At 40.2% G+C, this 12,369-nt stretch overlaps 1 protein-coding gene across 1 annotated transcript in view; it reads left to right on the top strand.

Annotated features, from left to right (window-relative positions):
• The window catches only part of LOC101563611 (putative RNA-binding protein Luc7-like 2), a 93,809-nt gene extending 85,611 nt beyond the window's left edge, over positions 1 to 8,198 (top strand). Inside the window, 2 exon segments of the mRNA XM_004649005.2 lie at positions 2,986 to 3,177; positions 6,941 to 8,198. Of these exon segments, the coding sequence (XP_004649062.1) occupies positions 2,986 to 3,177; positions 6,941 to 7,118 (370 nt within the window). The 3' untranslated portion in view covers positions 7,119 to 8,198.
• The last annotated feature ends 4,171 nt before the right edge of the window (positions 8,199 to 12,369 follow it).

The raw sequence follows: 12,369 nt of genomic DNA, 5'->3' as shown, positions 1-12,369 counted from the left end.
TGCTTAGCTTAGCTTGTTCTAAGTAGGTGCTTTAGACCACTGAGCCATCTCACCAGCCCTGTCTAGAATTTTTAAAAAGTGCATAAAGTTAAAGTTATCCATTGGAAGAAAGATTCAGAATAGCTATCTCAGCATGACTATTTAAAGAAAAGATCATTTGATAAAACATGTAATGAATGACTTATATTCTTTCTTCTCCTTTTTGCAGATATTCCATTCAGCTATGATTGTTACTAGGTCTATAACATGCTGTTCTTCACCTTTAATGTTAAATGAACTGAATATCTTTAAACTTTATAGGAAAATAATCACTTGAAAATGTTTATTGTGTCAACATATATACTTTAATATGCTTTTCAACTTATGAATTAGGAGAAAACATTAGTCTTACATGCTTAATGATGTAAAATTTTTAACCGTCATATTGAGGTATAATTTATATAGTATATATCATTGACCCATTTGATAAGTGATTTCAGTAAATTTAAAGTTCTGTCATACAATTTAGGATATTTTTATCGTTTTTTTTTTTTCCTTTTCCTTTTCTCTCATTTTTTATTTTTTGCCATGCTAAGGATGAAACCTGTGGCCTTGTCTACAACATGTGATTAAAAGAATGCTTAAAGTTTTTTTAAAAAGTGTTATAGGAAAAGACACATGGCCATTAATTGACCTCACAATACTACTTGCTTTGAACATACTTATCCCAGTATTCTTGTCACTTTTCTGGAAGTCTGAAAGTTCTGGAAGTCTTTCCTGAGTGTCTTTACAATGTGTGATTTAAAGAATACAGTGGATACTGCTGCTTAGTGCCATCAGACTGAAAGGCAGGTTCATAAAGACATTATGGTATGTCTTCATCTACTTTATTAACCAAATCTGGCACTGTGTGACTCATGACCCTTCTTCAAAGTGACTGTGACCTACAGATATAGCTCTGTGGCACAGCCATCACCTGCTTGGCAGACACAAGGTCCTGAGTTCATTGTCCAGTACAAAAAAGAAGACAGTGAAAGATAATTATATTTCTTAGAATTGATTTGGGACATGGATGAAATCATGACAGTACAACTAAAGACACTAAAGAAAACTTCCAAAACTGTATCAGAATGTGGCAAGAATAATTATGTTTGAAACAAAGGGGAGTATATTTTGAGAATTAGTAATGGCAAGCGGGTCTTACTATAATTGACTTTTAAAAAGTTTAAATGTTGGCGCTGGTGAGATGGCTCAATGGTCTAAAGCGCCTACTTAGAACAAGCTAAGCTAAGCAAAACACAGGGACTGCAGTTCAATCCCCAGCACCACATGCCAGCCAGCCCCGCCCCCTGGTGGGCTGAGCTGGCCACACACAAAATAAATAAAAAAAAAAAAAAATAGGGCTGGTGAGATGGCTCAGTGGTCTAAAGCACCTATTTAGAACAAGCTTAGCAAAGCACAGGGACCGCGGTTCAATCCCCCAGCACCACATGCCAGCCAGCCCCGCCCCCTGGTGGGCTGAGCTGGCCACGCACACACACACACACAAATTTTTTAAAAAATGAAATTAATTTAAAAATAAATAAATATTTTTAAAAATTTCCTATAAGATCTAAGTCAAAATTAAAAAAAAAAAGTTTAAATGTTTAGTCCCACCCCATGCCTCTTATGCCAAGCAAGTGTTCTGTCATTAAGTTATATCCCCAACCCTTTTTTTTATACCCCCCCTTTTTTTTTTTTTAGTACAGGGTCTGCAGGGTCTCACTATGTAGATCCTACTAGTGCTCCACCTATGTTCAGCCTTCCAAGAGCTGGGATTACAGGTGCATGTCACCATGCCCAGTCTCAATCCCAGACTCAGTGTGCCCCAGGGGGCGGCATTCCAGGGAGTAAACCCCGGCTGCTGCACCCTGCCTAAGCAGGTACTTTAATCCACTGAGCTATTTGGCCAGCCCCAACCCTTGTTTTTAAAACATTTTATTTTATTTTATTTATTTTGTATTTTAGGGCAGGATCTACAGGGTGTTCAGGCTCTCACTACTAGATCAGACTCGTAGTGATCTGCCTGTTTACAGCCTCCTTTTTTTTTTTTTTTTTTTTTTTTTTTTTGTGGAACCAGGGATTGAACTCAGATCCTTGCGCACTTATTCTACTGAGCCATCTCCCTGGCCCCTGTTTACAGCCTCCTGAGCTGGGATTAAAGGCACGTGCCACCATGCCCAGTCTCATTTGCTATCTCAGTGTGCCCCAGGGGCGAGGCCAGCATGGCAAGCCAGGAGTGAAACCCGGCCACTGCACTCTGCCTAAGCAGGCACTTTAATCCTTTGTAATGACTCTATATAACAAAATTACATGCCTTTTCTCCCTCTTGTTTTCTCTTATGTTTCTCTTTTCTGCATTCCATCTTTACCTTTGCCACCAAACATTAACCACAGAAGTGTAGTTGTTACCTGGTCAAGGTTAGGATAGTGTTTTTCCTTCTCTACTACTTAGTAGTTGCTAGCAATGCTTTTTCCTGTTTTTTCCCTCTCCCAAATTATGTGCTAGAGGACTATCTTCCTCTGTTTTGATTATTTTATGATTTGGCATTTTCTGAGTATTCCACATTTATTTCTGTAGTCACAGCCTAATTCAGACAGAATAGTTTATCCTAAGCAGTGCATTTTCTTATACCTCCATTAGTGATACACTTAGTTTCTAAAATATACCAAAAATCTTAGAAGTTTAATGAAATTAATTCATAAAACTTTTAGGTAATACAATTCCTGGCCTATAATAGTGATATACATTTTTCTTCTATGTTTCTGGTGTTAATTTATACTTATGGACCTCTCAGAATTGGTTTTATTTTTGTTTTGAAGTTTAGATATTTAGAATTGACCTGGAGGGGCCAGGGAGATGGCTCAGTAGAATAAGCGCTTCCCTGGCAAGCGCAAGGGTCTGAGTTCAATCCCTGGTTCCGCCAAAGAAAAAAAGAAAACGAAGTCAAAACTTGTTATTTTGTAGATCAAGGTCCAGAGAGCATCGCAGACACCGATCTCGCTCCATGTCTCGAGAACGCAAGAGGAGGACACGATCCAAGTCTCGGGAGAAACGCCATCGCCATCGGTCCCGCTCCAGCAGCCGTAGCCGCAGCCGCAGCCATCAGCGAAGTAGACACAGTTCTAGAGATAGGAGCAGAGAGCGGTCCAAGAGGAGGTACTGACGTGCCGATCGGAGGATGTGGAGCTGCCTTTATGTTTAGCCTGTTGTTTGCTTATGTTACTTAGGGTTAGAGTTTAGATTATTGGTTTGAACTTGCACCTGGTGATATGTACACTTTTGTGTGTGGGTGTATACATTTTTTTCCAGATTATATGGGTAGTTCCGAAAGATTTACAAGGGAGCCCAAATGAGGAATTGGAACTGATATTGCAGAGGTTATTACTGCTTTTCTCTGCTTGGTATGTCTTGGGGGGAAAAGTATTTTACAGGCAAATAATTTTAGGTACTAATAACTCTTGAAGTTTTTCAGTATGTATTAACACATTAGGGCTCTCAGAAGTCCTTTCATTAAAGAGTTGTTTAGCTTTGTTTGACTTTTTTTTCCAAGCTTATTTGAGCTGGTACACGGAGAAGACACGTTCTAGTATATTCTTGTTTATAATCTGTGCTATGTAATTCATTGTATGTATAGCTTGGAAGGGCAGGTTCAAAATTTTAAGGAAGCTATAAGACTTCTTGGTATAAAGAAAAACTCAAAATTTGTAAGGCAGGCAGACACTGGGTAAGGTACACTCAAAGACCTGAATATCTAGTGAGGAGACAAAGAATGGTAGAGGAGATTAGTTCTCACAGTTTGTACAGACTAATCTCCCAACACTTCTCAGGTGACATCATAGCCCTTAAACCAGGTAATTTCTGTGCACCGTAAATCATATTCAATTGCTTTGTTTTCCTCAACAGCTGTTTTTAGATTACATATAACACAAACCTTTTTTGAGTGCCTAGTACTTAATAGTTTTACATTTTCTATGAATTATTCTACATAGAGTCCCTAATAGAATCTATAAAAGCTATTTCTATTTGTTGGACTCTCAACTTCCCATTCCCTGAATTGACTCACAAAGCTGAGTGGTTTTTAGGGCCCTGTTCGGTATTTTATTTCTTATATATTTCTTATTTTTCCTTCTAACTTTAATCAGTGAAAACTATGCTTCCTACTGAACTAGACTTAGTAAAACAAATGTAGCATAGTTGAGCACCCATATTCAGGTTGCTCTGAGAAGCTTGCGGTATAAATTAGAACACAGAAATGACATCAGACAAAAAGATTATAGAGTGCTAAACTGGATCCAATAGGGTGTTGCAGGTCTAGGTGAGGGAAATGCCAGAATAACAGAAAATGGCTTCAGGTCATCAGTGAAACTGGAATAAAGTGGATGTAATGTAAACAGGTAGTATGTATAGTTATAGGCCACTGACTCATACTTTTGAAACTGGATTTTGGAGGCCACCCTCAGCACAGTGTTTAGAAATCAGCATTTGTTAAGAGTTCTCTGTAAATTGCAATTTGTACTTAAATTTTGAGAATCATGCAGCTAGGTGATGAAGATGTAGACAATTTCTTGTGTTGACCTGCCCAACTGTCACTGTTTCTGGTGTTTGTGAACTCTTAAATGTCTTTATTGGTGGTGCAGATGGGAGGGATGGGAGTGAAATCTCATTATCTGAGATCATGTCATCTGAGTCCCTCATGCTTCCTGAAATTGTAAAGTTGTGTAGGAAAAATTTCCACCTTACTACGTGACACCTCTTATATCTAAGACTTCAGCATGTTCACAAAGAGGCCTATTTTTGTAAAACTATTAAAAGTTTTGCTTTTCTCAATAGTACCTCTCATCTTTGAATTCAAATTACTCTTGCAACATTATTTTTACCAAAAATTAGCCGGTAATTGCTTATTAAAGCCTACTTGTTACTACATAGACTATTAAGTTTTGCTATCAATGTGGATTTAACTTTTAAAGGCAAAAATTCCATTAGAAGTCTTTGTTGTTTTGTTGTTCTCCTGCCTGTAGTGGGAAGCACTGGTCTCTAGTGTAGTAGCTTGTCTCTGCCCTTTACTTGGCCCAGGTTCCCTACACCAGCGAGGATCACTTGCAGCTTTCTGCTGCTTTCTCTGTTCAGACATGGACAGTGCAACTTTATAGAGTCAGACATGGTCAACATGAGTCCAGGGGCCCTGGCCAAGTAAGGTCATTATGTCACCTGTCTCCTGCGAAAAGATAGTGTTTGCCTTTATTAAGGTAATTGGTAGTGTGGACAAGAAGTATACCCAGACTACTTGTGTGTGGGATGTTGTAATTGCTCATATAGCCTTAGTTGATGTTCACAATATTTTTCAGTTCTCATCACTGGGACTTCTCAGCGTCAAATGTTCTTAGGTATTATTTCTACGATTTTTCTTTATATTCCATTCAAACAAAGGCTAAGTAGGTGTAGCTAATGTAGACTTGGAATCAGACTTGCATTGGGATTTTCTTTTTAACATCATTTTAATGCTTAAAGTTAATAGTAATCTTTGTCTTTTTTGTTAATCCTCCTGAACTATATAAAAGTGAATATATTATTATTGTTTTGCTGCCTTATATTTTCCTGAAAATGTTATTCAGGGCTAGTGTAGTTACACAATATAACACATGCTTAGCCTACACCAGGCCCTGGGTTCAAACTCTAGCGTCAAAAAGTGTTATTCAGGTCTTGGCAGTGCCTCAGATCTTAATTCTAAATGTGGGTTGAGATAATTATGTAAAAGTTCTGTATCACCTGTAAAGAACCAAATAAATGTAGTATTTGTTATTAATTTTAGATGTTGAAAATATAGAAGATTCTATATTTATTTGAATTTCATAATGTCCTTTGGGTTTTCTTCTAACTAAATATGATCTAAGCTTGTTATGTTACCTTTGTTACTGAAGGTGGATATAGGAATGGAGATGGCAGTATTAAGTTATAGTTAATCAGAACCTGTTAGTGTGGAATTATCTTTTTCTGTCTTCCATTCTGATTTAATGAGTTAACTCAGGAGGAGTAAAGCAGATTTTAAAATTAACAAGTGGTTATTTAAAGCCATATCGTTGAGTATTTGTCTTATTAAATCAGGTGTCGGCAAACTGTTGCCTACAGGCTAAATGAGGCCTGTTACCCTGCTTTTGTATAGCCAGCAAGCTATGGATGGTTTTACATTCTTTAAGGTTGGTAAACAGAAGAGGAAGAAAAATATTATCACAGATGCAGAGTGACCTGCAGCACCTTAGATACTGTCTGGCTAGAAAGCAAACACAAAAGATTTGCCGCCGTCTTGATTCTGTCATTGATTTCTATCCAATTTGGAATCACTTCTCATACATTTTTTTCAAAATCCAGTAATGTCTTTTACTTTTTAAAGCTATTATCTATGTATTATTTTTATATTAAATACCTTTTTATGAGTTGAAGCTTTACAGTTATCTCCAAGATACTAAAAATAGCTTATTTTAGTATAGAGTTTTTTGGGGCTGTACTGGGGATTGAACCTGGGGCCTAATGCAGGCTAGGCAAGCACTGTACCACGAGCTACATCTCCAGTGCTTTTTAAGTTTTTTAGTGAAATAAAGTCTCAGTAAGTTGCCCAGGCTGTCCTCAAACTTGTGATCCTCCTGCTTCATTCAGCCTCCGAGTAGCTAGGAATCCAGGTATTGCCAGGCATCTGTACTTGGCACTTAACTGTATTTGACCCTTAGCTATTTGTTGCCACCCTTCTTTTTTAGTGCTTTTGTCCACTACAGTAGTGCTCTTTTCTGTCAGAAAACTGACTCCTCTGTCTAGGATGTATTCTAATATATTTCTTCAGCTATCAATAGCTTAATATTTATCCTATCCTTTCATTTGGATTTTGGGTTTCCCAACATATTTTGCTCCTCAAATTAATATTTTTCAGATCCTCAAAAGAAAGATTCAGAGACCAAGACTTAGCATCACGTGACAGAGACAGGAGTTCAAGAGACAGATCACCTCGTGACCAAGACCGAAAAGATAAGAAGCGGTCCTATGAGAGTGCAAATGGCAGATCAGAAGACAGGAGGAGCTCTGAAGAGCGCGAAGCAGGAGAGATCTAATAGGCTGTGTACATACCTTCAATCCTTAAGCTTCCTATGGAGTCACATACTATTGTTTAGTTTACAGCTGTTCAGGGTAACAGTGAGCAGTTCTAGCACGGATTCAGGATTCAGCCAGGCTAGACGTACAGTATCTAACTTGATCTGAACTGAACCTGTTTTCCTTGATGAAGTCTAAAACTACATCCATAGTTTCTGGTGAACCTGTAGTTCGGTTCTGAAAGTACAGTTTTATATAACAAGACACTGATCTTTATTCTTAAAGTAGGAGTGATAGTGAATGAATTGTTACATGTCTTTTTGAACATTTGTAAAATGCTGTCTTCCTTTCTACTCCAAATGGCAGCAGCTTTGAGAATTTTTCCTTTTAATTCTTCCTGTGACTTTTGTATTCCCTAATACCTGCCTTCTCCAACTGTAAGGGGGTCAGGGAAGCAATATATCATATGTCCTGAGGTTCTATTCCCATTATTAATTATTAGCTCATTACAGTTCAGAGCATTTATACTGGAATGTGTGCTGGAAAAATTGAAAATACTGGGGATTTTTGTGTGGCGGTGCCTATTTAGAATTGGAAATTGAACAGCTGTTGCATTACATACATACTTTTGCTTTTCTATTGAGATTTTAAAATCAGACTTGTCTCGATTATTCTGTTCCTCATTACTATGTTTAGGATGTTCTGGGGGGTGGGGGCAGGGACTCTTTGGTATTAAGCACTTGTTTTATTTTGTGTGTGGAGTATAAAAGCTACATCCTTATTGTAAAAAATAATAAAATGAAAGAAACAATCATCAACACCATCAGACTGTAACTTGTCAAGTAAATTGTCACTAGAACTATTTGTTGTGGATTTTTCCTGTATTCTGTTACCTTACTAGCAGTGCCTTACTGAGCAAGGCACCAAAGGAAGTAAATAGACTTGGAAAGAGTCCTGATGAACTGTTGCTCCTTCTGGGTCTCACTAACTGCTTTCCACCTACTTGAGGCTGTCCGTAACAACCTGTGTGGGGAAGGAATGGGCCTGCAGCAGTGTTGGGGTTTTTTTGTTTGTTTTCTTATTAAATAAACCTGAATAAAAATAGTATGTAACCAACATAACGAAACCAGCAGCTTCTACTTTAAAGAGCTGTAGTGATGTAAACAGTAGTTGGCAGGTATCACTTCGAGTTCTATAAATTTTTTTTTTTTTTTTTTTTTTTGGTGGAACCGGGGATTGAACTCAGGCCCTTGCGCTTGCCAGGCAAATGCTTATTCCACTGAGCCATCTCCCCGGCCCTGTCAAGTTCTATAAATTCTAAGGAACAAAATACAAAGTTAGTGTCTGGGAGTATAATTAAGATCGGCTCTGTAGAGCCATTTCTTTGAATCTGACAAAACGTGTGACAGGAATATAGGCCTCTGTAAGAGAAGCCAATATCCTGCTAAGAGTGTTCCTCCCCAGTTTACCAAGTGATGCCTCATTACCAGGACTATGCCATTTAGCACCATGCTCACTTTATGGTTTCATCATCTGAGAGAACGCTCTACATCAGCAGCCCATTTCTCTTATTTTTGGTTGCTGAGAAATTGTTTTGTGTCTTTTGTTCTTGGTGGTCTATGCTGTTCCAAATCCTTGCAGGCATTTTTGTTTTTTGTTTTTTTTTTTTTTTCATTTCAGACAGCTTTAATTCATAAACCTTAAAGGTTGTTACAAATGTACATGATTCTACCCTTGTAATTTTTTTTTTTTTTCATTTCGCAAGTAAGCTTTTTTTTTTTTTTTTTTTTTTCAGTACCAGGGATCAAACTCAGGACCTTGCACTCTCAGGGCAGGCACTTATCCCACTGAGCTCTCTCCTCAGCCCATTGCAGGCATTTTGGATATAGTACTTTGGAGTGTGGAGTAATGAAAAGGTTTAGTTACGGTAGTAGGTGCAAGGAAGGACATCTGGGACCTGACCCACTGTAGCTTACATCTGGAGTTAGAAAATGAATACCTCTAACTACCTTCTAAGTCGTGTTTTCTCATTGTTTGCACAGTTAGAATCAAGTACTCACTGAAGGTAACATGTGTCTATATGACTAGCTGTTGCTGCCGCTGTGATTTTGGCGAAGTGCTGGCCCTACCCCAAACAGGCAGTGACAGCCATCATGCGCACCACTGCCTTGGGGCTGTGCACCAGAGCAGATGGCTTCACCTGGACCTTCACACAGATGATGCCATTTTTAGCAGGCATTTTACCCTGACATGGGGTGAGGCAAGCGGACTGCAAGTTTGGTTCTAATCTGGACAATTTAGACCTTGTCTGAAAGTTTTTAAAAAGCAATCCATCCCCGCCCCGTTATGTATTTTGTACAGAGTCGCACTACATAGCTCAAGACTCATAGTGATCCTCCTGTTTTCAGCCTCCCCAGCACTGGGATTACAGACGTGAGCCACCATACCTGGACTTGATCACAGGCTCAGGTGCTGGTGCCCTCGAGGCATGAAGGACCCGGGATCAGACCCTGGTCCCTGCACTTGCCAAAGCAGGTGCTTAGTCTGCTGAGCTATCTTCTTGGCTCTAAGCAATCCTTTTACAACTCTTTTGCTTGGGCACTCCTAATATTTAGAGTTTGGGATAAACAATCTACATTTGAAATGATATGGGGCAGCTCCTCCGATTTAAAAGAACCCTAAGACGGCATCTTTCTCATACTCAATATTTTGTACTTCCGTGATAGCTGGTGACTATAGTAGAAAATATAAGTAAGTTTTATCACTTTTGCAAAAAACTTTGGCCCTGTAGGGTAAAAATACGCTGTTTTTACCTTTCAGCAGACTTCCATTCATTTTGTTGTTACCCAGAGCTGCTTTGCTGAGCCATAACAGCAGCCACAACTGAGCCTAAAGCAGGAAGTCTGGCGGGCAGACTGTGTGGGAGTGAACCCAGGGAGCATTGGACCACATCCCACCCTTTTTTATTCTGAGACAGGGTGTCAGGGAAGTTGCCCAGCTTTCTAGTAGCAGAGATTAAAGATACATGCTGCAGGGTTGGGGAGATGGCTTAGTGGAGTAAGTGCTTCCCTGGCAAGCGCAAGGGTCTGAGTTCAATCCCCGGTTCCACCAAAAAAAAAAAAAAAAAGATACATGCTGCCTTGCCAAGACAAAAACAGGTGTTTCATGGTTGGTTGTTTTTGTTGGTGATGGTGGTACTAGGATTGAGCTCAGGGCCTTTGCACTAAACATCATACATGTACACACACATAAACACATACCCACACGTGCATATGTGTGCGTGCACGCCTTCATATTTTTTTAAAAAATTGTGTGTGTGTGTGTGTGTGTGTGTGTGGCCAGCTCAGCCCACCAGGGGGCGGGGCTGGCTGGCATGCAGTGCTGGGGGATTGAACCGCGGTCCCTGTGCTTTGCTAAGCTTGTTTTAAGTAGGTGCTTTAGACCACTGAGCCATCTCACCAGCCCACCTTCATATTTTTGAGGCAGGGTCTTGCTAAATTGCCCAGGCTGGGCTTGCACTTGTCTTATGCCTCAACCTCCCAGAGTACTGGGATTACAGGTGTGTGCTACTGTGTGCCCAGCTCTGTTTGTTCCTCAACGTTCTATTATGAATGTGTTTTGTGTTTTTGGTAGTTTGGAGGATTGAACCCACTAACTTCACACTGAGCTACATCTCCAGTTCTTTTTTGAGACAGTCTCACTAAGTCTTACTAGCCTGTTTCAACCTTGAAGAATGCTGTGGGATTATAGGTGTGTACCACTATGGTTTGAGTCAATTTTAAATAAAAACTAGTATCTTTCACCATTGGTTAAGTATACATTAGACAGAGTCTTACCATTTAAGTACTTCTTTCAAAGTTTTAAGCTAATGGCTCATGGATGTTACTCCCCCTCCCCCTCCCTTTTGTTTTGAGACCAGGTCTTGCTGCAGAGTGCAGGTTGGCTTGAACTCACACTGATCCTCCTGCCTCAGCCTCCTGAGTGCTGGGATTATAGGTGTGCATCACCATGCTCTGCCTTTTTATAGGTTTTTTAAACTTGAGGAACCTAATCATCAGTTTTAAGACATATGTTGAATATATTTCCCTGCTAGAGTTAAACCAGCTGTAAAATGTTGAAACATGTCCCTTCAGGTGGTCCCCAGCTGCTGCTCCCAGCAACTCAAGGTTGTCTTCCCACTGTGGAGGGAGAGCCTTGGTGTGCTACAGCCTGCACGACTGACTTCAATGTTTTTGAAAAGCATCTTAGAGAGAGGGAGGGAGGGAGAGGGAGAAAAGCAGTTTACATGATTTTATTCAGCTTTGGCTTTTGGTATTTCTATAGCATTAGTAAGGTAATAGAAAGTTGCCTCCTTTCTGTGTGTTTTTCTTTTCCTTTTCTTTTTGCTGGTTCTTTAGAAAAAAGAGAAGTAGTCTTTGCCTTGGAATTAGGAGAGGCCGAAGCACACAGACTTTTTTGCTTTTGGGTAGGCCAGCCAGGACCAGGCAGGAGAGTGCTGGGACCACACATGGTCAGAGCCTTGAGGCTCTGGGGTCTGCAGATGTTCTTGAGCTGAGGCCACCTTTGTGTTCTCCAGGTTCATTGGAGGTTCTGGGGCTGCAGGTGCGGCTGGGTGTCTGCCTTGGCTCATGCTCAACATGGTAGGATTTAGCTAAAAGCAAGGCATTGAGACCTGCAGACAGGGCGCTCCAGATGGGACTGGGTGGGCATAGGAGACTGGTGCTAGCACCAGAACCTGCTCCTGCTCCTGAGCTCCCACATGCGGCGTCCCCCCAAGATCTGTCTCGAGATGCTATCAGCTATCTGTAGCTGAAAACCCAGCCCGACTGGGCTTGGAGTCAGTGGAATTGTCCCTATGCGCTGTGTCCCTTGCCTTCTCCCTGAACGTGTTTTTTTGAGATGCCTGTGTGCCATGTCAGCACAGCAGTTCTTTGCTTTCTTGCATCGAGTAGAATCCCTTGTAGGGGGGTACTGTAGTTTTATCAACACACCACTTTTGCTCTTGTTTGCTGGCTCTCCTATGTTTTCCTTGGCAAGGTGTCTCTTCAGATCTTCTCCAGGTCTGCACTCTTTAACTCCCTCTCTACTCTGTGAGTTACTTCAGTCTCATCTGTGAAGAAAAGGCCACTGTGCAGAACTGACTGGTCCATCCATCTGCAAGACCTGCTGCAAATATTCAAAGCTTTTTGTATAAGGACAGTAGTCGTGTTTGATTACAGTCCAGTCATATGACCTTATTTTAACCTGATCACCTGATTTTACCCTTCTCTA

This window comes from Octodon degus, unplaced genomic scaffold (assembly GCF_000260255.1).
Source record: "Octodon degus isolate 3935 unplaced genomic scaffold, OctDeg1.0 scaffold00027, whole genome shotgun sequence".
Lineage (NCBI taxonomy): Eukaryota > Metazoa > Chordata > Mammalia > Rodentia > Octodontidae > Octodon > Octodon degus.
Note: the sequence above shows the minus strand (reverse complement) of the source record. Positions and strands in the feature narration are given on the sequence as shown.